The 25,397-nt window shown below is 34.3% G+C and overlaps 2 protein-coding genes across 9 annotated transcripts in view; one reads left to right on the forward strand and one right to left on the reverse strand.

The window, feature by feature from the left end:
* The window catches only part of LOC125257619 (coiled-coil domain-containing protein 178), a 38,946-nt gene extending 29,390 nt beyond the window's left edge, over window positions 1-9,556 (reverse strand). The window contains exons 1-11 of the mRNA XM_048174128.1: window positions 9,211-9,556; window positions 8,812-8,880; window positions 7,607-7,743; window positions 7,328-7,383; window positions 7,038-7,114; window positions 6,271-6,474; window positions 3,540-3,760; window positions 2,161-2,303; window positions 1,347-1,500; window positions 1,040-1,135; window positions 226-362 (exon numbers count right to left, since the gene is read on the reverse strand). Of these exons, the coding sequence (XP_048030085.1) occupies window positions 226-362; window positions 1,040-1,135; window positions 1,347-1,500; window positions 2,161-2,303; window positions 3,540-3,760; window positions 6,271-6,474; window positions 7,038-7,114; window positions 7,328-7,383; window positions 7,607-7,743; window positions 8,812-8,866 (1,280 nt within the window). The 5' untranslated portion in view covers window positions 8,867-8,880; window positions 9,211-9,556. The remainder of the gene's footprint in view (window positions 1-225; window positions 363-1,039; window positions 1,136-1,346; window positions 1,501-2,160; window positions 2,304-3,539; window positions 3,761-6,270; window positions 6,475-7,037; window positions 7,115-7,327; window positions 7,384-7,606; window positions 7,744-8,811; window positions 8,881-9,210) is intronic.
* A 270-nt stretch (window positions 9,557-9,826) lies between these two features.
* Window positions 9,827-25,397, forward strand: part of dtna (dystrobrevin, alpha) — a 29,413-nt gene continuing 13,842 nt past the window's right edge. Inside the window, exons 1-13 of one of the 8 annotated variants that reach the window (XM_048174132.1) lie at window positions 9,827-10,118; window positions 16,031-16,098; window positions 17,307-17,387; window positions 17,489-17,702; window positions 17,850-17,935; window positions 18,684-18,838; window positions 19,639-19,744; window positions 19,885-20,051; window positions 21,276-21,400; window positions 21,552-21,560; window positions 21,688-21,771; window positions 22,166-22,237; window positions 22,963-23,055. In XM_048174132.1, coding sequence (XP_048030089.1) covers window positions 16,032-16,098; window positions 17,307-17,387; window positions 17,489-17,702; window positions 17,850-17,935; window positions 18,684-18,838; window positions 19,639-19,744; window positions 19,885-20,051; window positions 21,276-21,400; window positions 21,552-21,560; window positions 21,688-21,771; window positions 22,166-22,237; window positions 22,963-23,055 — 1,259 coding nt within the window. In that variant the 5' untranslated portion in view covers window positions 9,827-10,118; window position 16,031. Of the gene's footprint in view, window positions 10,119-12,402; window positions 12,643-16,030; window positions 16,099-17,306; window positions 17,388-17,488; window positions 17,703-17,849; window positions 17,936-18,683; window positions 18,839-19,638; window positions 19,745-19,884; window positions 20,052-21,275; window positions 21,401-21,551; window positions 21,561-21,687; window positions 21,772-22,165; window positions 22,238-22,962; window positions 23,056-25,397 lie in introns of those variants that run through there. The other 7 variants (XM_048174129.1, XM_048174133.1, XM_048174130.1 and 4 more) reach the window with 7 other exon arrangements.

The raw sequence follows: 25,397 nt of genomic DNA on the forward strand, positions 1-25,397 counted from the left end.
TTGTATTATTCCACATAACTCTGCTGTAAAATATCACAAGGATTTACCAATAAAATACTGTATACAGAATTTTACTGTGAAATAAATGCAGGCTAGGTCATTTTCTGTCACAACAAATTACTGCAAAACACTGCAGACACAGCTAATTATTAGTGACAATTACTAGCATCCAGGAATATACTTTTAATTTAAAATAAAATGTGATCTGAAGTTTATGGGACAAACCTTTGGTAGGTCATTCTCTTGAAGTCTTCCATTTCCAAGATTAGCTCTTGGTTTTTGTCTCTCAGGGTTGATAATACACGCCGCTTTTGGCTTGAGACTGCATCCAATTCAGACACCTTTTCATCACTTTCAAGTTTCTGATAAACACAGTAATGCCCATTATGTGCATTCCTTTAGTAGCTATATATGGAGTTTACTATTGTAAAGTCTTTGTTAGGAGGCTCAATTCAACCACACAGAAGATCATAGATAAAGTATCATATAAAACTGCTTTCTAACACACACACACACACACACACACACACACACACACACACACACACACACACACACACACACAGACAAACTGCTAGAAAGGTCCACTGATTGTTCTAGCACATAAGCATAAACTTATTTTCATTTCATTTCATATATCAAAACTATATCAGTCATGTGTCAAACATTCATGAAAACTAAAACATCCACCTATGGTCGAAAAAAGTTTCCTTCTAGTGGAAAGTTTCTAAACTTTTTAAACTCTGTTTTGGCAGAACACCATAAAAAATGCAAGGAATACAAATTCAAAAAGGAATAAACAAACTGCGAAAGAAACAACTGAGCGCTCTGCGGCTCATTCACTCAAGCGTAGTGTAATTGTGAAATCAGGGCTTAGACAAAATGGAGGCGCTAAGAGAACAAACAGAAAGGAATCGTGGGCCTTTCCTGCCCTCCAGAGGACGTGAGGGTTGACATCTCCAACATGGCACATAATTTCACCTCTGATTTATATCATCTAAAATAACAAGCTGTTTCTGAAACAGACTGTTATACTTACAGATGTTTGTATTTGGTTTTGAAGCTGCATTATTTCCTCCTTCTTTAACATCAATATCTCTTCTTTATCACCAATTTCTGCTTTTAATGTTCTGACCTTAAAAAAAAGGGTAAGTGAAATTAATATTTGGAATCCAAGATTTTAAATCAAGCATAAAATAAATTGCAGTAAACAAAAGCTTATGATTGTTACATTCAGAATATAAAAAAAAAAAAAAAATCACAATGTTATCATAATATCTTAATGTATTTGATCAAATATCCTGTGAGCAAACTGGCAGGTGAATGCATTGTAAATGAATACTGACTTCATCATTTAAGTCTGTTTCCTGCCTCTCAAACCCCTGCGTCTCTTTCACCAAGGCTATGATTTGGCCGTCTCTCAATGTTAGTTTTTCTACCGACTCTTTAATATTTCTGTGAAACACCTCACACTGTGACTGCAGCTGGCGTAACTCACTCCTGTAAGCAGAGAAAGAGAAATTGTGTCATTCCCCTGTAATCCACTTTACACGTCGATATACTGCTTCATACTACAGATGGAGAGACACAGCTACTCTATGAATGACACCAATTGTTCATATTTTTGATAAGTCTCTACATAGTTTTACCTAATGGAAATCAGCAAGTTACTTTTGGCTTTCATTTATTTATATTGCATAATGTCAATATGTTTTTCACAAGAAGAGGCTCATTATATAAGTGTAGTAGACTAAACCTAAAATGTATAAATGAATGTAAAAACATGTCCACAAGATTGATTCTAAGCAACATCTGACTGTATGAAACAATTCAAGGTGTCCGTTCATAAATGTGCAATGAAAGTATGGTTATGAAATGTCTGGTTCAACCTTTAATGAAGATAACAAATTAGAATATGTTAAATGTCATTTACAAAGTGTCTTGCATCAGTAGAATATGCTATAAAATGGTTGATTTTGCATAACATATTTTTGATACTGATATTATAAGCTGCCTATAAAGTGATGGATTGGAATTAAACTCTGAAGATGGAGAGAGCAGCATTTTAGTGACACCTTCTGTCTGGACTGATATAGCATGCATGTACTGAAATACAATACAGGACTGATGTCAGTGTCCAAATGACTAAAATAGACTCACAGTTTGCCACTTAGTTGATTTTCGATCATTTTCATTTCATTGTTCATTTGTTCATTCTCAATGTCTGCTCTGAATTCCTCCTGTTTAAACTCCTCCTGAAGGCTCTTTAGCTTGTGGGAGATGTTTGAAAATGTCTCATTGGTCTAGAGAAACATGTTTATGAAAAAAATATAACAGTCAGACAATGTTTATCATGGCAACATCATGGTCTGTTTTGATTTTTACTCCGTTATGAAGTATGAAAGATCTTTTTTGACAGACCATGATCTCAGAGGTTGTATGGTGGTTTTCTAAGCTTCTGTAGAAGTCAGTGTTATTTCAACTTAAAATTTACAATTATACATTTCCTGTGAAATCCTGAGAAAATGATCGACCATTCAGTAAAGTTGTGGAAATGGGTATTAAAAATCATGTGATCGGTCAGTATCCAAACACTCTTAAACAACTTTTTTAAAATTTCTATTTAAATATTTAGGAGAAAAACAAATATATTGTATTTTATTATCATAATCAGGAACTTATAGTCAACAGTTTTATATTTTACTGTCAGTGTTGTTATTGCACTGTAAAACTAAAACTATTAAAAATCGTTTTCAATTTCAGTTAACTGAAATAAAGCTGAAATAAAAAAAATATATAAATATTAGATGAAAAACTTAAATTTAGAAAATTAAATACAAAAAACAAAATAAATATTTAAATAATAAATAAATAAGTTTTAGTAGTACTAAAAAAATTACTAAAACTAAAATAAAATTCAAGCTAAATAGAAATAATTTAAAAAAAATCAAATACAAAAGTCACAAAAACATGACAAAATTACTAACATTTAAATTGTCTTTTTTCAATTTTCTAATATTTTACATCTAAACACTTTACAATAAGGTTCATTAATTAACATTAATTAACAACATTAGTTAATATGAACTAATAATGAACTGCACTTCTACAGCATTTATTAATCTTTGTTAATGTTAATTTCAACATTTACTAATACATTATTAAAATCTTGTTAACATTAGTTAATGCACTGTGAACTAACATGAACAAACAATTAACAACTGTATTTTTATTAACTAACATTAATGAAGATTAGTAAAAACAGTAACAAATGTATTGCTCATGGTTAGTTCATGTTAGTTAATGCATTAACTAATGTTTAACTAATGAACCTTATTGTAAAGTGTTACCGAAGAATTCTTTGAAATACAGAAAAAATAAACGGGTAAAAACATGCACGCACTAAAAAAGCGAGTGGTCGCTCCTCTCGTACATTTCGGACTCTTTTAGTTAGACCAACATCCCTTCTTCTTTGGTTGTGTCTTATTGATTTCAGGTCCTCCAAACAAGCCAACAAACTGGCAGCGAAGTAAACACACCTCACTTTGTGCTGTTTGGATCTGCTTCATGATTTCACTCTCCAGCTGGAGTCTCTCGTGCACGAGCGGCCCGTGTTTCCTCATGAAATCAATATCCTCCTTCAGACGTCGGTTCAGCACCTCCGTGTGGGTCAGTCTGTCTCTCACCTGCGGCAGCTGATCTCTCCTCATTTTCAGTTGCCACGTCAGCTCAGCGATGTCTGTGCTGCAGGCTTCACGCTCTGACGGTGCAAATATAAGACAGACAAATGCGAAAAGTCAGGGATGGGGCAGAAAAGAGATTATTTTGGAGAATAAACTCTTTTAAAGACACCATAACATGAGTTTCGTGGCTTTTAGTCCATCACATTTAGCTTCTTTTAAGGTCTTCTATACGCAGGTGTGGGGGTAATGGATTACAATTTATGTAATCAGATTACTTTTTTCAAGTAAAGTAACACATTACTTTTACATTTAAATAAACAATGCAAGTTACTTTGTTTTCCCAATTTTTGACTGACAGCTCTCCTGTCCCCATTTTGAGAGAAATCAGGAGTAAGTGCAGAGGCATTGTGTGCGCTGTGTAAACATAATGTGTTATTGTAGTTCTGGACTAAATATGGGCATGCATTTACTCATCTCACACAGTATTCCTCAAAATGAATAAAAACAGTGAAATGCAAACTCATTCTTTTAGAATATTAATAAAAATATTACGCAGACCTGCAATAATTAAATATGTTAAATAAGACAAATATACTTTATGCCCAGCCCAGGTAAGGAAAAAGTAATCCAAAAGTAATGCAACAGATTACTTTCCATAAAAAGTAACTAAGTAACGAAATTAGTTACTTTTTCAGGAGTAACGCAATATTGTAAAGCATTACTTTTAAAAGTTTTAAAAACTTTCCCCAGCACTATTCCTAAAAGTTGACGAAACTTTTTTATCATATACACACATTTAAAATGTACAGTCTTGCTCTTTCTGGAAAATGGACCAAAATGTGTATGACCCTTGTTCATTAAAACACTATATATAATCTCCTCACCCTAACATCATCTAATAGCAATCATAATTTACAAATGTAATCATTTAATTAACATAATTTAATTGCAATGCAAAATAAGGCCTATTAAAAAACAAAAACAAAGGAAGAATACCTTTAATATATGCTGTACCAAACTCCTCTTTCTATAGGAAATATGTCAACAAAGCAGTCTTATTTTAGTATCAATACTAAACTATCTTAGTATGTATTTAATATTTTGAATTAATTTTATTTTATATTTTCTGTTTTCATTTATAAGTTTTACTAATTTCATTGCGAGTTTTTAGACATTTTTATTAGTTTTTTAATCTATTTTTTTGTTTATTTAGCTTTTATTAATTTAAATTTTACTTTTAGTTTTAGTAATTTCAGTACTTCATCTTAAACTAAACAAATTTGAAATTGTGCCTTCGTAACTAACTGAAAAAAATATTGACTTTTTTATATTCTATTTAATTTCTATTAAGGGTTAATTTATTTTAATTAATGTAAATGACTTTAGTATTTTTTTGTTTTAGTTAAAGGTGCCATCGAATTGAAAATTGAATTTACCTCGGCATAGTTGAATAACAAGAGTTCAGTACATGGAAATGACATACAGTGAGTCTCAAACTCCATTGTTTCCTCCTTATATAAATCTCATTTGTTTAAAAGACCTCCGAAGAACAGGCGAATCTCAACATAACACCGACTGTTACGTAACATTTGGGATCATTAATATGTACACCCCCAATATTTGCATATACCAGCCCATGTTCAAGGCATTACACAAGGGCAGCCAGTATTAACGTCTGGATCTGTGCACAGCTGAATCATCAGGCTAGGTAAGCAAGCAAGGACAACAGTGAAAAATGGCAGATGGAGCAATAATAACTGACATGATCCATGATAACATGATATTTTTAGTGATATTTGTAAATTGTCTTTCTAAATGTTTCGTTAGCATGTTGCTAATGTACTGTTAAATGTGGTTAAAGTTACCATCGTTTCTTACTGTATTCACGGAGACAAGAGCCATCGCTATTTTCATTTTTAAACACTTGCAGTCTGTATAATTCATAAACACAACTTCATTCTTTATAAATCTCTCCAACAGTGTAGCATTAGCCGTTAGCCACGGAGCACTATCAAACTCATTCAGAATCAAATGTAAACATCCAAATAAATACCATACTTACGCGATTAGACATGCTGCATGACGAACACTTTGTAAAGATCCATTCTGAGGGTTATATTAACTGTGTGAACTTTGTTTATGCAATGATAGAGTCGAGAGCTCTGGGGGGGCGGAGAGTGCGAGCAATTAAAGGGGCAGCAGCATGAATCAGCGCATTTCTAAGTATGCCCCAAAATAGGCAGTTAAAAAAAATATTTAAAAAAAATCTATGGGGTATTTTGAGCTGAAACTTCACAAACACATTCAGGGGACACCTTAGACTTATATTACATCTTGTAAAAAAAAAACGTTCTATGGCACCTTTAATGGCTAGCAACACTTCAAGCAACAAAGGAAATAATATGGTTAATAGTGTTTTAAAGGGTTTTTATGACCTTACTGAATATTTTGTAACATACAATAGAATAGAATTTTTATTGTCATATTACAGGGCCAGACCTAAAATGTCATTGCTGAGAAAAAAAAAAAAAAAATACGTTAACAAACCTAACATCTATTGCATGTCATGATCAATATCCAGTCTGACCTTTCTGCATTGCAATAGGAAACTCATTTTGCTTCCAGAGACAGAGACTTTCCAGTCTCTTCAAAATTTTCTTTGCTTTCTCCTTTTCTTCCTGTAGAGCCTTCTCTGCTTCTCTCCGATCCAACTCAAGACGCTCGATCAAACTCATCACCTCCATCAGGACATCTGTGGCCCCCATCCAGAGGGAAGTCAACACCCCACTCTCTATTTACAATGAAGTCATTATTAATACAAAACACAATAACCAAAAAACTCAAGTGTTAGCACGTAACAAATAATTCACAGCATAACAAGTCTTAATATGTGCTTGTCCATACTGTCGTCATGTCCGTAGGACAGTGATAAGGCATGAGGTGTGCTACTATTAGTGACAGATGTTTGTTCAAGTTCCCCACTATTTAAGTCATGTCAAGTCACATTTATTTATATAGCACTTTATACAATACAGATTGATTCAAAGCACTTTCTCATTAATAAAACCAGACGATAATATCAATTCATCAATTATAAAACAAATTCAATTTAAGTGGTAAAGCAGCTCTACAGCTCAGCTCAAGTCAGCTCAATGTTGATTCAATTCAGTTCAATAACAGTGTCGATGTTGAGAAGTTAGTATCATTATCCAGCTCAATTCAGTTCAAATTTTGTGTCAGTAGTGTCAGTAAATCCATAATATTACTGAATATGAATTGTCTTTTAAACCCCAAAATGCAAAGCAAACTAAATGCATATTATAGCAAAATATTAAAATGAAAGAATGCCATTACCTTGTTCACAAAACCCCATGCCTTCTATCTGCAGCTTTGTGCTTCCTACTGCATTTTTGTCTTCAGTAGAAACACATCTAAAGGAAAAATACACAATTTAATTCAAGTTTTAATAATAATAATAAACTATAAACTGGATTAAAATTATTTTCTGATGATATGTTAAGAGCCCACATACTGTATAATGGGTATAAACCATAAAGACTGCTGACCATAAGTGCTATCTTACTGGAAAAATGGTTACAATTGATGTATGTGATGTGGAAAATCTATAATGCTTTGTGGCTCACTTCCAAATGATGCTGTGGTTGTTTTCATGTGCAGTTTCATGCTGAGCATTATCACCCTAGAAGACAAGAGACACTCATTATTCATTCATTATGTAATATGAGAGCAGAGAATATAACATGCGATTCAACCCATATAACTGTGAGCTCAATCTGGGTTTGATCTGTGCGCACTGGTTTTGATCTAGGTGTTGCATTATTGTGGTTGGGTCTTAGTTTGAATATACAGTGATGTCCTAAATTAAATAATAAAATCCATCTTCAGGTTATGTTTGATTCTACCTGTTGGCCCCACTTTTCCAGTTTGGTCTGCAGTTCCTGTATGTGACAAACTGCTTTGTTCACACATGGTGTTGGAGTGTTAACCAGAGCACAGCTGCGACGCCTACTGGAGCAAACCGTCTTCAGCTCTCCCTGCTCTGAAACACAGAACTGGCTTTGATCACAGAGATGAAAGGGGTGCTTGATTATGATTTCACTTTTTTAACTTTAGTTAGTGTGTAATGTTGCTGTTTGAGCATAAACAACATCTGCAAAGTTACGACCCTCAAAGTTCAATGCAAAGGGAGATATTTTCTTTTAAAGAATTTGCTGTTTAAGGACTACAACAAACGGCTGGTAAGGACTACAATGAGCTTCTTCCCGGGTAGGTGACATCACTTCGATTCCAGTTTCATTCTAAAAGTTGTAACTTCTTCCCGAGTCTCTCAATCAGTGTCGACTCCGGTTTGAACAATGTAAGGTTGAACACCGTTACTGACAATCCTCATTTTGGCTGCGTGAGATTCTCAGGTTTTGTTGTTGAGCAACTGAAGAGTGAGCTGTTAAAGCTCCGCCCTCTTGTGGTTTGCTATTGGTCGATCTCATGTGAGTGGCAGGTTGCCCCGCCTTTGCACCAGTAAACATGTCATCAGAGAAGAGATGTCGTTGCAAGAAGGAGGGCAAGTTATTATGATTAAAGTTTAAAAGGACACATGATTTAAAAAAGTGCAGATTGTGAATGGATCAATCCTTTATTTAAAAAATGCAATATTCCTTCAATATTCCACAAAAAAAAAAAACAATTGTCCATTTTGATTTCATAGTAACAGCACAACCCATTTTATGTCCATAATATGACACATTTTTTAAGTAAAGCAACATATTCAATAAAGGATGGGCTTGTTATCCAACTAGAGAATGATGAAAAATTGCATTTAGAATAATGCACATGGATGAACTGTTCAAAAACATACATTAAAACAGTAAATATAGGGACCATTTTGATTTAATGTTGTCTTTAACAATGGCTTGTTTGGGGAAAGAAATGGAGTACATCATTTTTTTGAGTACATCATAACTAATTTTACAGTATTCTCCATGTATTTATGTGCTTCACATTGTGGCTAATCATATATTGCTACATTATAAGCACAAAGGTTTGGGAATGATCCTCCTGATTCCTCCATGCTAAGCAAATAACATTGATAAACAATACTGCACTTTACCTTGTAAGTATGCTTCTTCACTTGAAGGAAACTTGAGTAACTTTATGTCAGGCATCTCTCAAGAAACATCTATGAAAATCAAAATCAATGACTTAATGAATCAATCAACAAATATTGATCACTGTGTCATACCACTAAACCCAATGCTTTGCATTGCTATGGTATGCTATGGTACTTTGATTTTTAAAAGATGTTTATGTGGTAAACATGAAGCATGATTTGTGTTGTGGCATTGACATGCAGCAAAACAGCTCTATAACTACCGCCTGCACTAAATAAATACTGATATCTTAAGTTAATTAGTAATGAACACCAGGTTAAAGAAAGGTTAATAGTCGCATATCAGCTGACTACAGCAACACAACAGGTTTGACTGTGATTCACGCTCTCAATACTTACATTATTCCATGCTAAACCGCAGCACGTTCAGCCATGAAAGATATTTATTTTATTTTTGACCCATCAAGCGCGATATGATAAATGTTGACACATATCTCGGCAGTGTGTCACGTCGCGGCCTGTTTCATACTTTGTTTTCAGCCCCCCGCTTTCAACCGCTTTCAACGTGCGCGCGCGGTTACTAGGCAACAGGAAGGCCTTCATTCACCACGGACACAATAGACAAAACTGAGAAAGTGAAAAAAGCCTTTCATGGTTTCGAAGGTTTTGATGTTGAATGGCAAATAAAATCACGTATGAAGTTTATTCCGGGTCTGGGTGATGAAAAGTTTTAGGACACATTGCGCCACAGTAAAATAAAAGGAAGAAGAAGAGAGAAAAAAAGAAGAAATGCTTCAAGAGGATAGAAATAAAGCTAAACCCAAAACAAAAAAACATATACATATATATAGCGATACATATTTAGGCCTCAAAAGCAAAAAAAAAAATCTTTAAAATTCAAAAATATATTATATTAAAATACATATTTAAAAAAAAAAAAGGTCACACATAACATTTCTCATTTTTTTATATTCTTAAAATCTATAATATATTATACAGAATAAAAAAAAAAACGATTTCCCACCTCTTTAATTTTTGCTAATATTATTTAACATTTCTGCAGAGCACCGATGGAGAGATTCCGCATTACGTCATCGCGAGAGGCGCATTACGTCACATCAAAGCAAATGAGCAGAGGAGGTCTGAGATCCGCGGCGCTCTCTGCCGAGTCTAATTCTAGTGAAAACAGACTTTCTTATTTATACGCTGAAACTGTCGTCGATAAAGTGCATCGTTTTAGCGCAGATGGGCTTCACTGAACGCAGAGGAGCTGAACTGAAACCCGTTTTGGCGATGACAGGCGTTTGGTGAGTAGCAAGTGCACAGAGAACCAGACGCCTCTTATAGAGCTTCATTGTGAATGCTCCACAGTCTACTACTAACAGGCATGATGCAGATTCTGGAAGTATGATATTAATAGTATGTATCTGGAACGTTATGTCCTAAATCATCGGCTGCACTCCCAGAGCTATGATGTCTTACTGTGTTTATTTTTGGTAATATAAGTGTTTATAAATTGCATGCATACTATATATTTATACTTGTATACATTTGGTTGAGAATTTCATATAGTGTATGTTAGGTTTTTTCCTCATATGTTGTATTCATAACATTTTCAGCGAGTATCCATCTTACAAATGGCCTATATTGTTGGCATTTTATTTGTATTCTCTGTACTTTAAGAGTAATTTGAATGCTAAGACGTTTGGAAAATTCATAATAGAAAGTCCTACTTGCACATAAAGTTAATATGCTTTCATAAAAGTTATTTTTTTATTTGCAGTGTCATATTAAATAGACTACATGTTGTTTTTAAAGTGCACCATTGCATGAACTCATCTGTTCATGTGCATAAAACAAATGGAGATGAATGAGAAGACAACTTTACAAAGACTTTGCTGTAAACAGCTACATGTAAATCACAGTCTGAAAGGGCTGTGAGTCTTTACCCAGAGTGCTGTGCTGCTTCATGGTGGTACCATGACAATCAGAGTAGCATACAGGCAGTTATACTGTGTCTGATTGGTGGAAAAATCAGGCTGAGTAATGGTTCACTTTGCTGCGGATAGAGTTCTCATGGGATCCAATTGACAGCTTTATGTGTTTTATATAATGTATAATAATCTCAAAATTCTGTAACATTGATCAGTTGGTCAATTAAAGGATTAGTTCACTTCCAAATTAAAATTTCCTGATAATTTACTCACCCCATGTCATCCAAGATGTTTATGTCTTTCTTTATTTAGTCGAAAAGAAATTAAGGTTTTTAAGGAAAACATTCAAGGATTTTTCTCCATATAGTGGACTTCAATGGGGACCAAAGGGTTGAAGGTCCAAATGTCAGTTTCAGTGCAGCTTCAAAGGGCTCTACACGATCCCAGACGAGGAATAAAGGTCTTATCTAGCGAAATGATTGGTTATTTTCTAAAAAAACAAAAAAAAATTACGTAGGCGGAAGTACCAATCCAGTGTCTACAAAGCAAACATGCAAAGACGTCAAACACCCTTTACAAAAAAATTTAAAACAATGATGTTGGACGATTTTGAAGTTGGAGAAAATGAGATGGAGTACTTCCACCTACGTCACGCGTGACCTTTCCAACGTGATTACGTAATGCGTGGCGGATCGCAGAGCAGTGCAAGATGAGCATTTGTGGTTAAAAAGTATGTCATTTTTATTTTTTTTTAGAAAATAACCAATCGTTTCGCTAGATAAGACCCTTATTCCTCATCTGGGATCATGTAGAGGTCTTTGAAGCTGCACTGAAACTGCAATTTGGACCTTCAACCCATTGGTCCCCATTGAAGTCCACTATATGGAGAATAATCCTGGAATGTTTTCCTCAAAAACCTTAATTTCTTTTCAACTGAAGAAAGAAAGACATGAACATCTTGGATGATAAATTATCAGGAAATTTTAATTCTAAAGTGAACAATTCCTTAAACATAGATTTTTACATAGGACTTTAAGCAAAACAAGACCGTTTTAGCCTGCATTGATGTCAGCTTCATATGAGGCATACTGTAGCAATGCTGTTTCTCAAATAGATGCATTATGTAGTTTTGGAAAAATGCAGCAACATTAGCTGCTATCAGTTCCTCCCACAGACTGTTTAATGCGAGTAATCCAGTTCTAATTACTCGGTGAAGATACTCCGAACAGCTGCTTTATGTAGAACATGACTTTGTCCTCCAGGTCAGATCTGTACATATTATTTGGCAACCGACTTCAAGGGCGAACAAAATCAAAACGCACAATTTCATGTTTTTCATTCAACCTGCCGTACTAAATAAATCACCCACAGGGAGTGACAAAAAAACGGAGTCGGCCTCAAAATGCCTGGATGCCACCGACTGTCCAAAATGATATTTATAGACCTAGAGATCCCAGAGCCACAATAAAAGGAGAAAGACTGAAAGATTAGAAGACCGATTCTGTGAAATATGGGATCTCTCTAGAAATGTCCCATTAGAGGGCTTGAATTACAGTCCTCTCTAGCGAGCCATCCTTGCGTAGCCTCATCATTTTGCCTAATAATTTCACACAGAGAGTCTTTAAACTGCAAACAACTCTACAGGACGGTACAAACTTGCAACCAGAGCTGAACGAGCCGTCTAAGTCCAGCAAGAATGCGAGTCTCGCTCATTGGAAGTTAAAGATAGAGGCAACACATGCTGGATCCTGACGGGTTCTTATTTCAGTCGGCTGCCAAGAACTCTATGGGCCGCTTTTGTTGTGTTTCGACCTGACGAAACGCATTATTAAAACTTGCGGACTTGTTGTAGTCACTCATAAATAAGCAAGAGGAGGACCATGGTGCTTTCTGAAGGGTATCTGGTTTGAATTGTCCTGTGTGTTTGTGATAATTTAGATGTTTTTATTGCAATAGTTTGTTTATATCTCTTCCATTTGGTTTAACATGATATATGCAGTGAATCAAAACACTAAATTACACTTAATTGCACTGTGGCAGCTTGTTTATCTCTGATGTGAGTTCAATAGGGTAGATAAGTGTCACATTACTGATGGATTAATTTATTTGCAGTGCATTCTGGATATTTTTCACATCTGCAGGTGAATTTGATATCGATGGCTGGATGTGTAGTGCTTTGTCCCCGTGTTGTTCTGAACTCTTGGATCTCCGGGATTGTGATTGAACATTCCTTAAAGTTAATTGAGCATTAAAAGCTTTGTGAAGGACGGAGTTTAACTCATAGATCAACCTCATGTTTCCTCTCACGGTTTAATCCAGGTGCTGTTTTAAAGAGATGGGAAAAGCTTATTTTAAAGTTCCTCAGAGCAAATTAAAAGCATTTTTTTTTTCAGTTTTCCTAGATGAACGCATTCTCAATGCATGGCATTTAAGGTTGTAATGTTATGAACTAATGTTGGGGTCAGTGTTGTAGTCGAGTCACCAACTGTCGAGTCCGAGTCGAGTCTCGAGTCCCAGTGTTCGAGTCCGAGTCCAGGACTCGAGTACTCCATCACTGGTTGGGGAAAGTTACTTTTAAAAGTAATGCATTACATTATTGCGTTACTCCCTAAAAACGTAACTAATTGCATTACTTTTTGTGAAAAGTAATGTTACATTACTTTTGCATTACTTTTTCTCACCTGGACTGGACTTGCTTGTTTGTTTTTTAAAGGTGCCCTAGAACTTTTTTTTAAAAGATGTAATATAAGTCTAAGGTCTGTGTCTGTGAAGTTTCAGCTCAAAATACCCCATAGATTTTTTTAAATTAATTTTTTTAACTGCCTATTTTGGGGCATCATTAGAAATGAGCCGATTCAGGGTGTGTGGCCCTTTAATTCTCGTGCTCCACGCCCCAAGAGCTCGCGACTGCCTTAAACAACATAAAAACAGCTAATATAACCCTCAAAATGGATCTTTACAAAGTGTTCGTCATGCAGCATGTCTAATCGCGTAAGTACAGTGTTTATTTTGATGTTTACATTGATTCTGAATGAGTTTGAGGCTATGCTCCGTGGCTAACGGCTAATGCTACACTGTTGGAGAGATTTATAAAGAATGAAGTTGTGTTTATGCATTATACAGACTGCAAGTGTTTAAAAATGAAAATAGCGACGGCTCTTGTCTCCGTGAATACAGTAATAAACGATGGTAACTTTAACCACATTTAACAGTACATTAGCAACATGCTAACGAAACATTTAGAAAGACAGTTTACAAATATCACTAAAAATATCATGTTACCATGAATCATGTCAGTTATTATTGCTCCATCTGCCATTTTTTGCTATTATTCTTGCTTGCTTACCTAGTCTGATGATTCAGCTGTGCACAGATCCAGACGTTAATACTGGCTGCCCTTGTGTAATGCCTCGATCGTGGGCTGGCATATGCAAATATTGGGGGCGTACATATTAATGATCCCGACTGTTATGTAACAGTCGGTGTTATGTTGAGATTCGCCTGTTCTTCGGAGGTCTTTTAAACAAATGAGATTTATATAAGAAGGAGGAAACAATGGAGTTTGAGACTCACTGTATGTCTTTTCCATGTACTGAACTTTTGTTATTTAACTATGCTGAGGTAAATTCAATTTTTGAATCTAGGGCACCTTTAATAACAATAAGTTTTATTTATGGCAAATGCTAAGGCCGTTTCATTCACACCAAAAGTGAAATGAATAAGCCTCACGCTGAAGGAAATACATATTTACGCCTGTACAGTAGAGGGCGCAGCTCAAACAAACCTTTCAGCTGTTACTTATTTGAAAAAGTAACTTAAAATTGAAAAAGTAATGCGTTACTTTACTAGTTACTTGAAAAAGTAATTTGATTATGTAGCTCAGGTTACCTGTAATGCGTTACTTCTAAAACATTGGTTACATTTCGAAAACTTTCAAGCTTACAAAAAATTATTGTGGCTAGGTTTAGGTTCAGTAAGATTTTTTTTTTTTTTTTAAAGAAATTCATAAGTTTATTCAGCAAGGCCACATTAAATTGATCAAAAGTCACAGTAAAGACATTTAAAATGTAACAAAAGATTTCTTTTTCAAAAACAGTTGTTTTAAATTGTAATAACATCACAATATTACTGTTTTTACTGTATTTTTGTTCAAATTCAGACTTTGGTGAACATAAGAGAATTCTTTTAAAAACAAACATTAAAAAAATCTTACCAACCCCAAACTTTTGAATGGGAGTGCACTATGATACTTTGATATTTATATATATATATATATATATATACTGAATGATTTCCATATTAATCATATATATATATATATATATATATATATATATATATATATATATATGTGATTATACAGTATATACATAGTATTACAAGTATTGCAAGGAACCATGCAAAAAAACATTATACTTTTTTTTTTTGTAACTGCATAAATTCAAAATGGAGACTTTCAGATTAGAGAATTTAATCACTGTATAAATAATTTTAGTATAAATATAAATATGTATAAATAATTTTATATTTTGTTGTCAGCAGTTGAAGTAGATGATACAGCTGTTGTTTGCTCGCAGTAAAAAAAGATGGCATTGTACTGAACGTCACAAGACAGTGATCTTTTAAAATGTTATGTTTAATCAAGGTCACAAGTGGAGTCCAAAACCTCTGTTACTGCCTGTAATGTGAATCATAACAAAATGTCTCTGTAGAAGAAAGGGAGATAAACACATGTATTACAGCAAAGAACATGTCAGTGGTGGGTCACAGGTCTATTCTGGTAGGTTTGCAGACAGCAGGGAAACACTAATGCTAAATAATGAAATACAATTAGCAATAATTGTGTATAGTTAGGATAGCTATTGTCTTATCAACTTTTAAAAAGGAGGAGAAAATGGTTTCCATATCTTTTGTTGTTGACGTCAAAGGTTGAGTGACTGATCAAACTCGCTATTTTGTTGCAAATTCATCAAATTAGGCAAATCTGACATTTATGTTGCACTTCAGTGTCTTGAGTTTATCTTGTGTATTTTTTAGTTTTACAGGTTTTTTTCTCTCAGTCTTATAAAATTTGCAGTGGAGTTTTGATGGATTTACAGCTCAAAACTATAGAGAGCATTGTAATGCATTATAAATGTTGTTTTCCCATCATAATTGTTAATTAACTTTGTGCATATCTGAAGACTAATTCCTCAGAAGGTCTATTTGCAGCCCAGTTTGCCTTCACAGCTGTGGGACGCCTGTCAAACTGTCCTTTTGTTTTCTGTATGTGTGATGTTTCGCAGAATGATTGAAGAGTCGGGCCGCAACAGCAGCACCATGGCAGACAGAAGACTACTGTTTGCTGAAATGCGTATGTATTTTAGTTTTTAGTTTTAGTCCATACTGAAGCCAACATGCTGATAATAGGAAATACACTTCTGTTCAAAAGTTTGGGGTCAGTAAGATTATAAATGCTTCTATTCGGTAAGGATGCATACTTTTACTTTTTAAATACTTTTTTATAATGTTACAAAAGATTTTGAATTCAAATAAATGCTGTTCTTTTGAACTTTCTATTTCTAACCAAAGAATCCTGAAAAAAAATATCAGTTCTAAACTGTTTCTTGAGCAGCAAATCATCATATTAGAATGATTTCTGAAGGATCATGTGACACTGAAGACTGGAGTAATGATGCTGAAAATTCAACTTTGCATCACAGGAATAAATTACATTTTGCAACATATTCAAATAGAAAACAGCTATTTTAAGTTGTAAAAATATTTCACAATTTTTACAGAATTTTCGATTAAATAAATGCAGCCTTGGTGAGCAGAAGAGACTTTTTTCAAAAACATTAAAAAATCTTACCAACCCCAACTTGTACTGATAGTGTAGTCATGCTGAAAGTTCTTCACATGAATTTCCCTGTTAAAGGATTAGTTCACTTTCAAATGAAAATAACCTCAAGCTTTACTCGCCCTCAAGCCATCCTAGGTGTATATGACTTTCTTCTTTTGGATGAACATAATCGGGGTTATATTAATAAATATCCTGACGCATCCGAGCTTTATAATGGCAGTGAATGGGACCAACGAGTATGAAGCTCAAGAAAGTGCATCCATCCATTATAAACATGCTCCTGGGGGTTAATAAAGGCCTTCTAAAGCAAAGCAATGTGTTTGTGTTTGAAAAATATCAATATTTAACAAGTTATAAAGCAAAATATCAAGCTTCCACCAAAACGTCTTCCGTATTCAACTTACGAAGAAAGCAACGTCACTTATGTTTTTTTCCGTAATTTCAATATGGAAGGCGTATTTATTAATATAACTCCAATTGTGTTCATCAGAAAGAAGAAAGTCATATGCATGGCTTGAAAGTAAGTAAATCTTGGGGTAATTTTAGCTGTTCTTCCAGCCTAGATGAGCTATGTTATTTTTTGACTCTTGACCACTTGCCAATTCCACCAGTTTGACAAGGCTAGAAGACCAGCTAGACCGTCTTAAACCAGCTTAGTCTGATTTAAGCTGTATGGTCCGCCATGTATGTTCTCTAAATGTGATGTTTTCATCTCACAGGTGCACTAGATCTGGACTCCATCAGATTGTCCACATATAGGACAGCATGCAAACTGAGATTCATTCAGAAGAGGTGCAATTGTAAGTTTGAGGGTGTTTACTGTTGTGTTTTCACAGTAACTTCAGTCTTTGCAAATGATGCAGTTCCAGATATTGCCATTATTGTTCTTCGCTTCTTGCAGTGCATTTGGTGGATATCTGGAATATTATCGAGGTGTTCCGGGAAAACAGACTCAACTCCATGGACCTCAACACAGAGTTCTCAGTGTCACATTTGCAAGCAATACTGTCCACCATCTTTTACCAGCTGAACAAGCGCTTACCCACAACCCACCAGATCAATGTAGACCAGTCTATCTCGTACCTCCTCAACTTCCTGCTAGCGGCCTACGACCCGTAAGAAACAGAATCAGCTGCAGAGCTGCCATAAGCATGCATTCATAAGGACACTTCAGTTGATCTGACTAGAACTTCTTTATACATCTCTTACTTTGCTATAAGTGACCATCTAAATGTGTAAGTTGACAGTTGTGTCTTTTCTAGGGAAGGTGTGGGAAAGATCTCTGTTTTTGTGGTGAAGATGGCCCTGGCTGCCCTCTGTGGAGGGAAAATTTTGGATAAACTAAGATGTAAGTTTCACTTTGGATTTGCCTTTGAACTGATGAGTGTTCAATGGTTTGATGCTGATTAATGGAGGCTTAAGTGAATGGACTCGATTAATCATTCTATCATCATTTTAAAGGTCAGAGCAGCTGTCGTTACTTGAAAGTCACTTCTAACCATGAGGCATATTTGCCTCTCATGACCATGTCAGTAGTTGGGGGTGTAGTTAAAACTTTTTTCCTCATTTCTGGTGAATCATTCCTAGTAATGAAACTTAAAAGTAACTTTTTTGATGTTTTTAAAAAAAATACTGTATGCTTACCTTCAGAAATATGCTGATTTGCTGCTCATGAAACATTTCTTATTATTATCAATGTTGAAAACAGATTTGTGACTTATTATGTTTTTTTTTTTCAGAATTCTTTGAATTCATTTAATTTTAATTTTTAAACTTTTCATTTTTAAGTCCTTAGCAACGCATATCCACTTACAAAAATATTTTTTTATATATATTTATGGTAGGAAATGTACAAAATATCTTCATGGAACATGATCTTTATTTAATATCCTAATGATTTTTGGCATAAAAGAAAAATTGATAATTTTGACTCATACAATGTATTGTTGGCTATTGCTACAAATATACCCGTGCGACTTATTTCCTACCTGCATCATGCTTTGGGTTATTAAAATCTACCTGGATCAAAATTAAAAAAATTTTTTTTTTTTTTTTATGAAATTGATCACTCCTGATACTTGTCTTTTTTGCTTAAGATGTATTTTCACAGATATCGGACCCAAATGGTATAATGATATACTCACAGTTTGACCAGTTCCTAAGGGAGGTGCTGAAACTGCCCATGACGGTTTTTGAGGGACCATCTTTTGGGTACACTGAGCAGTCCACAAGAACCTGCTTTCCACAAGAGGTTTGTGAAGATATATATACAAATATATTTTATATATATATATATATATATATATATTTATATATATATAATATTAAAAGTTATTCAAGCAATTTTATACTAATTTTATACAAGCAATCAGACTTACACTGTCATTTGGAAGTTTGGGATCCGTTATATTTTGTTTTTGAAAGAAATTAATACTTTTATTCAGCAAGGATGAACTAACATTGATTTGAAGTGACAGTAAAGACATTTATAATGTTACAAATGTTTCTATTTCAAATAAATGCTTTTCTTTTGAACATTCTATTCATCAAAGAATCCTAATAAAAAATTTTCATGATTAGAATGATTTCTGAAGGATCATGTGACACTGAAGACTGGAGTAAAGATGCTGAAAATTTAGCTTTGATCACAGGAATAAATTACATTTTAAAATATATTCAAATAGAAAACAGTTATTTTAAATTTATAATAAAATTTCACAATATTACTGTTTTACTGTATTTTTGATTAAATAAATGCTGGTGAGCATAAGAGACTTCTTTCAAAAAGCATTTAAAAATCTTACTGACCCCAAACTTTTAAATGGCAGACAATAAAACAGGTTGAATTATTATAGTCAGCAAGATTTAGTATGCAAAACCCATAACCACCCAGTTGCAAATGCATAGCAGCGTCTTTGCGACCACCAGCAAGTTTTGCGTGGGCAAGCACCATTCACAATTTCTTTAGAGAATGTAAGAAATAGTGTTTTTCACTTGTACGTACATGGTATTTATTGACTCATTTGTTTACTAACCGCTGGCCTTCCACAGAAAAAGGTCTCGCTCAATGTGTTTCTTGACACATTCATGTCGGATCCTCCTCCTCAGTGTCTGGTTTGGTTACCGCTGATGCATCGGCTGGCAAATGTTGAAAACGGTGCGTCATTCTTCATTTTTGAAGCAAAACACACACATATACATATATATGGCTTAGCTTCAATCACTTAAATGAAAGACAAATATTGTGACTGCATTCAATTAGTAGTGCTGACTTTCTTTTGCTCATCTCCTCTCTAGTCTTCCATCCTGTGGAGTGCTCCTACTGCCACAGCCAGAGCATGATGGGATTCCGCTACCGTTGCCAACAATGTGATAATTACCAACTTTGCCAAGAGTGTTTCTGGAGGGGCCATGCCTCGGGCAGCCATAGCAACCAGCACCAGATGAAGGAGTACATGTCATGGGTAGGTGAACGGCCATGTGGGAGCGTAACTGTGAGTAAGTGTCAGTGACGGCCTGAGTCTCGTCATCTAAACAGTCACTTTATTCCTTTATACTAAATGTCACGACCACCAGTCTAATCCTAACTCTGAGCGATGAATTTGCCATTTTGGTAGCATTTAATTTTTTTCCTTTTATATAAAGTACTTTTGTATTTCTGTCAAGGTTATTTGCAGTGGCTGATTTATGGGTTTTTCAGTCGCCAATGCCAATATGGCCGATATATTGACACTGTATACACCACCGTTCAAATGTTTGGGTTCAGAAATGTTTTTGAAAGGAGTCTCTTATGCTCACCAAGGCTGCATTTGCTTTGTAATATTGTGAAATATTATTATATTATTTGAAATAACTGTTTTCTATTGTAATATATTGTAAAATGCAATTTATTCCTGTGATCAAAGCTGTATTTTCAGCATCATTACTCCAGTCTTCAGTGTCACATGATCCTTCAGAAATCATTCTAATATGATGATTTACTGTTCAAGTAATATTTCTTATTATTATCAATGTTGAAAACAGTTTTGCTGCTTCATATTTTTGTGGAAACTGAAAAAAAACTTATAGACCCCAAACTTTTGAACAGTTTGTGTACATACAGTACAATAATTGTATTAATGGCAAAGGAGAAATTGCTGAAATGAAATAAACATGTATTTTACTCTGTATTTTCCAAAAGATAGCAATAATTTAAAGTGAATAAATAATTTGTACCACCCCATCTCTGACTATTAGAATTAAACATTCATTATCTGTTACTGTACCTTTAAGACCTCTATATGTAAACATTTTCTCTTATGATACTCTGTTGTATTTCTACATAAAAAATTTTACATTTAATTCAGAAAAAAGAGCAAAGAAAATTCTGTTTTCCATAATGTTTCCATTAAACATATTCATATACTTATTAGAGGTGCACCGATATATCGGCCAATAATCGGTATCGGCTGATAGCTTAAAAACAGCCGATAGTCAGGGCTGATATATCCTGTAAATCAAAAGGAAAATGCACTGAATTTGGGCTTTGTGTAAAGAAAATGGAGGCCGAGCCCCCAAACTATCGGTATCGGCAGATTTAACTCTAATAATCGGCTATCGTATCGGTGGAGATATTTAGTATCGTTGCATCTCTAATTCTTATGGTTATTAATTCTTCTGGTTCAATACAGTCCTTTATTTTTCTCCAGAAATCTCCAGCTAAGAAGTTGTCGGATGCTCTCAGCAAATCTCTGAGTTGTGCCTCCAATCGAGAGCCTCCTTACCCGATGTTCTCCGATACACCTGAGAAACCGCTCAACCTCACTCATGTTGTGTATGTAAACTCGGACAGCACCATATCCAGCACATTTTGCTCAGATAAAGTGCAAAATAATCAACCATATTACTGTACACTGAATTTAACATAAATTGTACATGCTAACATTTTCCTGCCTTGTGTTTTTCGCTTTTATGCTGCAAAACAGGGACACATGGTAAGTAAAGTGACAGAGAGGAATATATCCTCATATGTTGTGGGATTTCACAATAATTTGATGTTTGGCACTGCAGTATGGCATGTTTTGGTCGCAGCATCTCAATTTTTGTTTGCATTTCCTCCAGGCCTCCCAGACCTGTGACCAGTGGAAATGAATACATGCTCTCTCACTCCATGCCTTCCTCAGGAAACCCTTACTCCAGCAAAACGTGAGTTTAATACTGTACAACACAAACTTTCAACAGTTATTTTGGTTTAGTATATTTCTTAAATTAGAAACGTTGCCTTGTTAGCTAACTGAAATAAATACATTTAAAGGTACATTATGTAACTTTTGGCCCTCTAGCGGTGAAAAAACAAAAATGCATGCATTTTGCAAAAGAACATTGTTTTGGTTGTGCTTTGGCTATGGGTGATGGATGATTATCCTACTGTTCATAGATGTTCAAATTAGAAAAGCACAAAATTAAAATGAAAATATAATAAATACTTGGTTTTGATTAATGATCAGAACACACCTCTATGGTGTGTTATAAACATGTTTAAGTATACATGTGTTGTTCATTAATCTCTTTTATTATGTCTCAATTTGGGGGTAAAAAGATGCGCTCCTGATGAGTCAAAGCAAATGAAGCTGTTTTCCCGTACGACCCCAGATCTTTTAAAAGGGAAAGGGTAAGTTAACCTGAATGAAATAATGTCACTATTAACTGCTCTAAGCAAGTGTAAAGTAATAATTAAAGATCATCTTGTAATGACTTTCAATGGGACCAATTTCAAATGTAAAAAAGATATATTTTTTTGAACATTATAACATATTAAATGGATTGTACTTCCATCCCCACAACCCAGTTTCATTTGCATCAAGATAAATATGTCATCGGCTATATCTAAAGTCATATTTGCTTTCTGTATTACAAATGCATTCTGTGTTTTTGGTATTATTTTACAATAAGTTAATGCATTAACTGACATTATCTAACATTGAGCAATACATTTGTTACAGTATTTATTAACCTTTGTTAATGTTAGTTAATAAAAATACAACTGTTCATTGTCAGTTCATGCCCACTCAAGTGCATTAAATAATATTAATAGATACAACTTTTGAGTTTAACAACGTATTAGTAAATGTTAAAATGAACTAATGTTAATACATGCTTTAGAAGAAATAAATGCTTTATCTTTTTCATTGTTGGTTCATGTTAACTAATGTAGTTCACTAATGTTACCGTATTTTAATGCTTTCAAATAATGCATTATTGCACAGTGGAATATTTTTTTAGACTCCATTATTTGTCTGACACCATTACAACTGCAAAAAGTTGCAGAAACATGTTTCTTCTTAAAGTCATCACACACTTTGTGACGTCATCTGTGTTTCTGAAACATGGTTTCAGGGTTCAGTACAGCCTCGATATTGCGGATAGGCTCGCTGACGAGCACATACTTATCGGACTTTATGTGAATCTCCTCCGAAAGGACCGTTCATGGTCAGTCTGAGCTGTCGGTCTGTCTGAGGTTGCTGTGGCAGTTTTCTTCCTAATCTGTTTTTATAGCTTAGGTCACCATGTCAATCTGGTAATTCGCAGAATTCAATATAACATTGTTAATGTCAAACTATCATATGAGGAAACTATGCGGGTATTTTCCACATTTTAAATGTTCCTAATTTAATTCCTGAGTTTTAGAAAGGATGCCAGATGTGGGATGGTGACTATTCTGGCCACAATTCTGTCTTATGTTTGCAGCTTGCTAACTGGCTAGGCTTTCTGTTGTGTATTTACTCTGTGTTGATCATATTACATTTCACTGCCATAGAGCACAGCAGTCCAGAAGTAAAAATGCCCTTCATTTTCACCATAGAGAGACTGAGTTTTAGTGCTAATGTATTAAAAACTTTTAGCAGAGAACTACCATGAGCAAGCAATATGCTTCTGTAGAGAGTGTGATTTCAAAATCATGTTTAATTGCTGAATTCCCAGTGAAGAACTACACTATCCATAATTGTTAGTGAATTATATTGGAGAAGCATCTGTTGTCGTGGGAACAGGAATTGTGCCAAAACAGCTCAGCAGTGAATGCACGCTCAGAGTAAATGACATAATCAAGTCTCAAATTATTTATATATAACTATTTTGCAATGAACTATACAATATAAGTTTTATAAATGTACAAAAATATTGTTTTATACTTATAATAACCATTGATTTATGGTAGATTAATATTTTACTATTTTTTTTGCTTTATAAAGCATTCCTGTATCTCAGATATTAGATCATGGTGCTAGCAACAGCGAGACTGGGTTTGATTCCCAGGGAATGCATGAAGTGATAAAATGCATATCTTGCATATCTGAAGTATACAATCTTTTTTTTTTTCTTCATATTTTCTTGTAGTTTTTGCTGCAATCACATGTTGTAATGCTGTGATTCTCTTCAGAGTCTATGGAGAAAATGAATGGAAAAAAATGTTTGAAACCAGAGGTGCTGAAAAAGTGGCAAGTTTACTGTGGCGCTCTATTGCACCAGATTTATGCACACAATAGTTCAACACGAGAACTATTAACAACACCCCTCCCTTGCTTATTAAATAGATAATGCCAACTTAACCCGTGTGCATCAATCTGAAAAAGTTACTCTGAGATACTTAGAAAGAAACTGATTGAATCAAATCAAAGCCAAATCAAATCTTAAGTTGTGTTCCAAATTTGAGGTTGATATCTCAAAAAATTATTTTTCAGTAAGATTTTGTTTGGGCGCAGTACCAAATTTTTCCATTAGATTCCAGAAAAGCTCCATTGGTACACAACACTGGGATTTGTGATTTTTGTGAAAATTGTGCAGTAATAGTAAAAATTTGAATTTTGAATCCATGCCAACAGAATGAGAGACTATTAACAAAGACTGCATCACTTTATGGTTAAATGGCCCTGGGATTAAAAATTGCCATTTTAATGGGTTTCAATGGGGACATTTTTGTCCTTAATGTCCTGAGTGTAACTATTTTGTGTACCTAGTGTAAAATAGATAATTAAAGGAAATGAAGGTGAAATAGTGAAATTCTGATCAAATTTATGAAGTTGGCATTAACACAGGCAAAATTATCAAAAAACAAAACTGAAAAAATGACAAAAATGTCCTTAAGGGAATCCATCCCAAACTCTAGTTTTCAAGACAAACATTTTACCTATTTGGAACACTTTTGGAATAATATTTTGTTCCCATCCAATATTAAATGGTGTTTAAAATTCTAATTTGATTAATGATGAATATATGAACATGTAAGTGGGTCTTGTGTGTGTGGATTTTGTGTAGAAGCATGTCATTCTTGGAGATTTGAGTATCTATTTGGTATGCAAAAACAGAAAATACACCATCAATTATCTACTTAAATCTTGGCCACTAGTCTTTAAACAGGTCTTTTTTCCGATCTGAAGTGAAGGCTCATTTGCTTAAGGACATGATTATTACTGTTCAAAGGAACCTATACTTTTGGCTACAGTACATATGCTTATATGTTTACCCATTAGGCAACACTCTTAGCTATGGCTGTGTTTTCCCAGCAAAGATGTCTTATATGGAGATTATCCTTGCCTTTGCTCCTAACATTGCAGTGTTTTTGGGGGGAAACAGGGGCTCTATGGTCTTCATGCTTTGCTTAGATCCTGAAATGTGCTGGCAATGCTATTTTTTTCTGTCATTAGGGTATTATTGGTGACCAATTTTACTAAAAATATGTTCTTTTGATTTATAAAACCTACTTTTATAAATTTTGCAAGAACTTTCTTGTGATTTTCAACTTGAAAACACAAATATATATATACATATATATA

The sequence above is a fragment of the Megalobrama amblycephala genome, linkage group LG22, assembly GCF_018812025.1.
Source record: "Megalobrama amblycephala isolate DHTTF-2021 linkage group LG22, ASM1881202v1, whole genome shotgun sequence".
Taxonomy (NCBI): Eukaryota; Metazoa; Chordata; class Actinopteri; order Cypriniformes; family Xenocyprididae; genus Megalobrama; species Megalobrama amblycephala.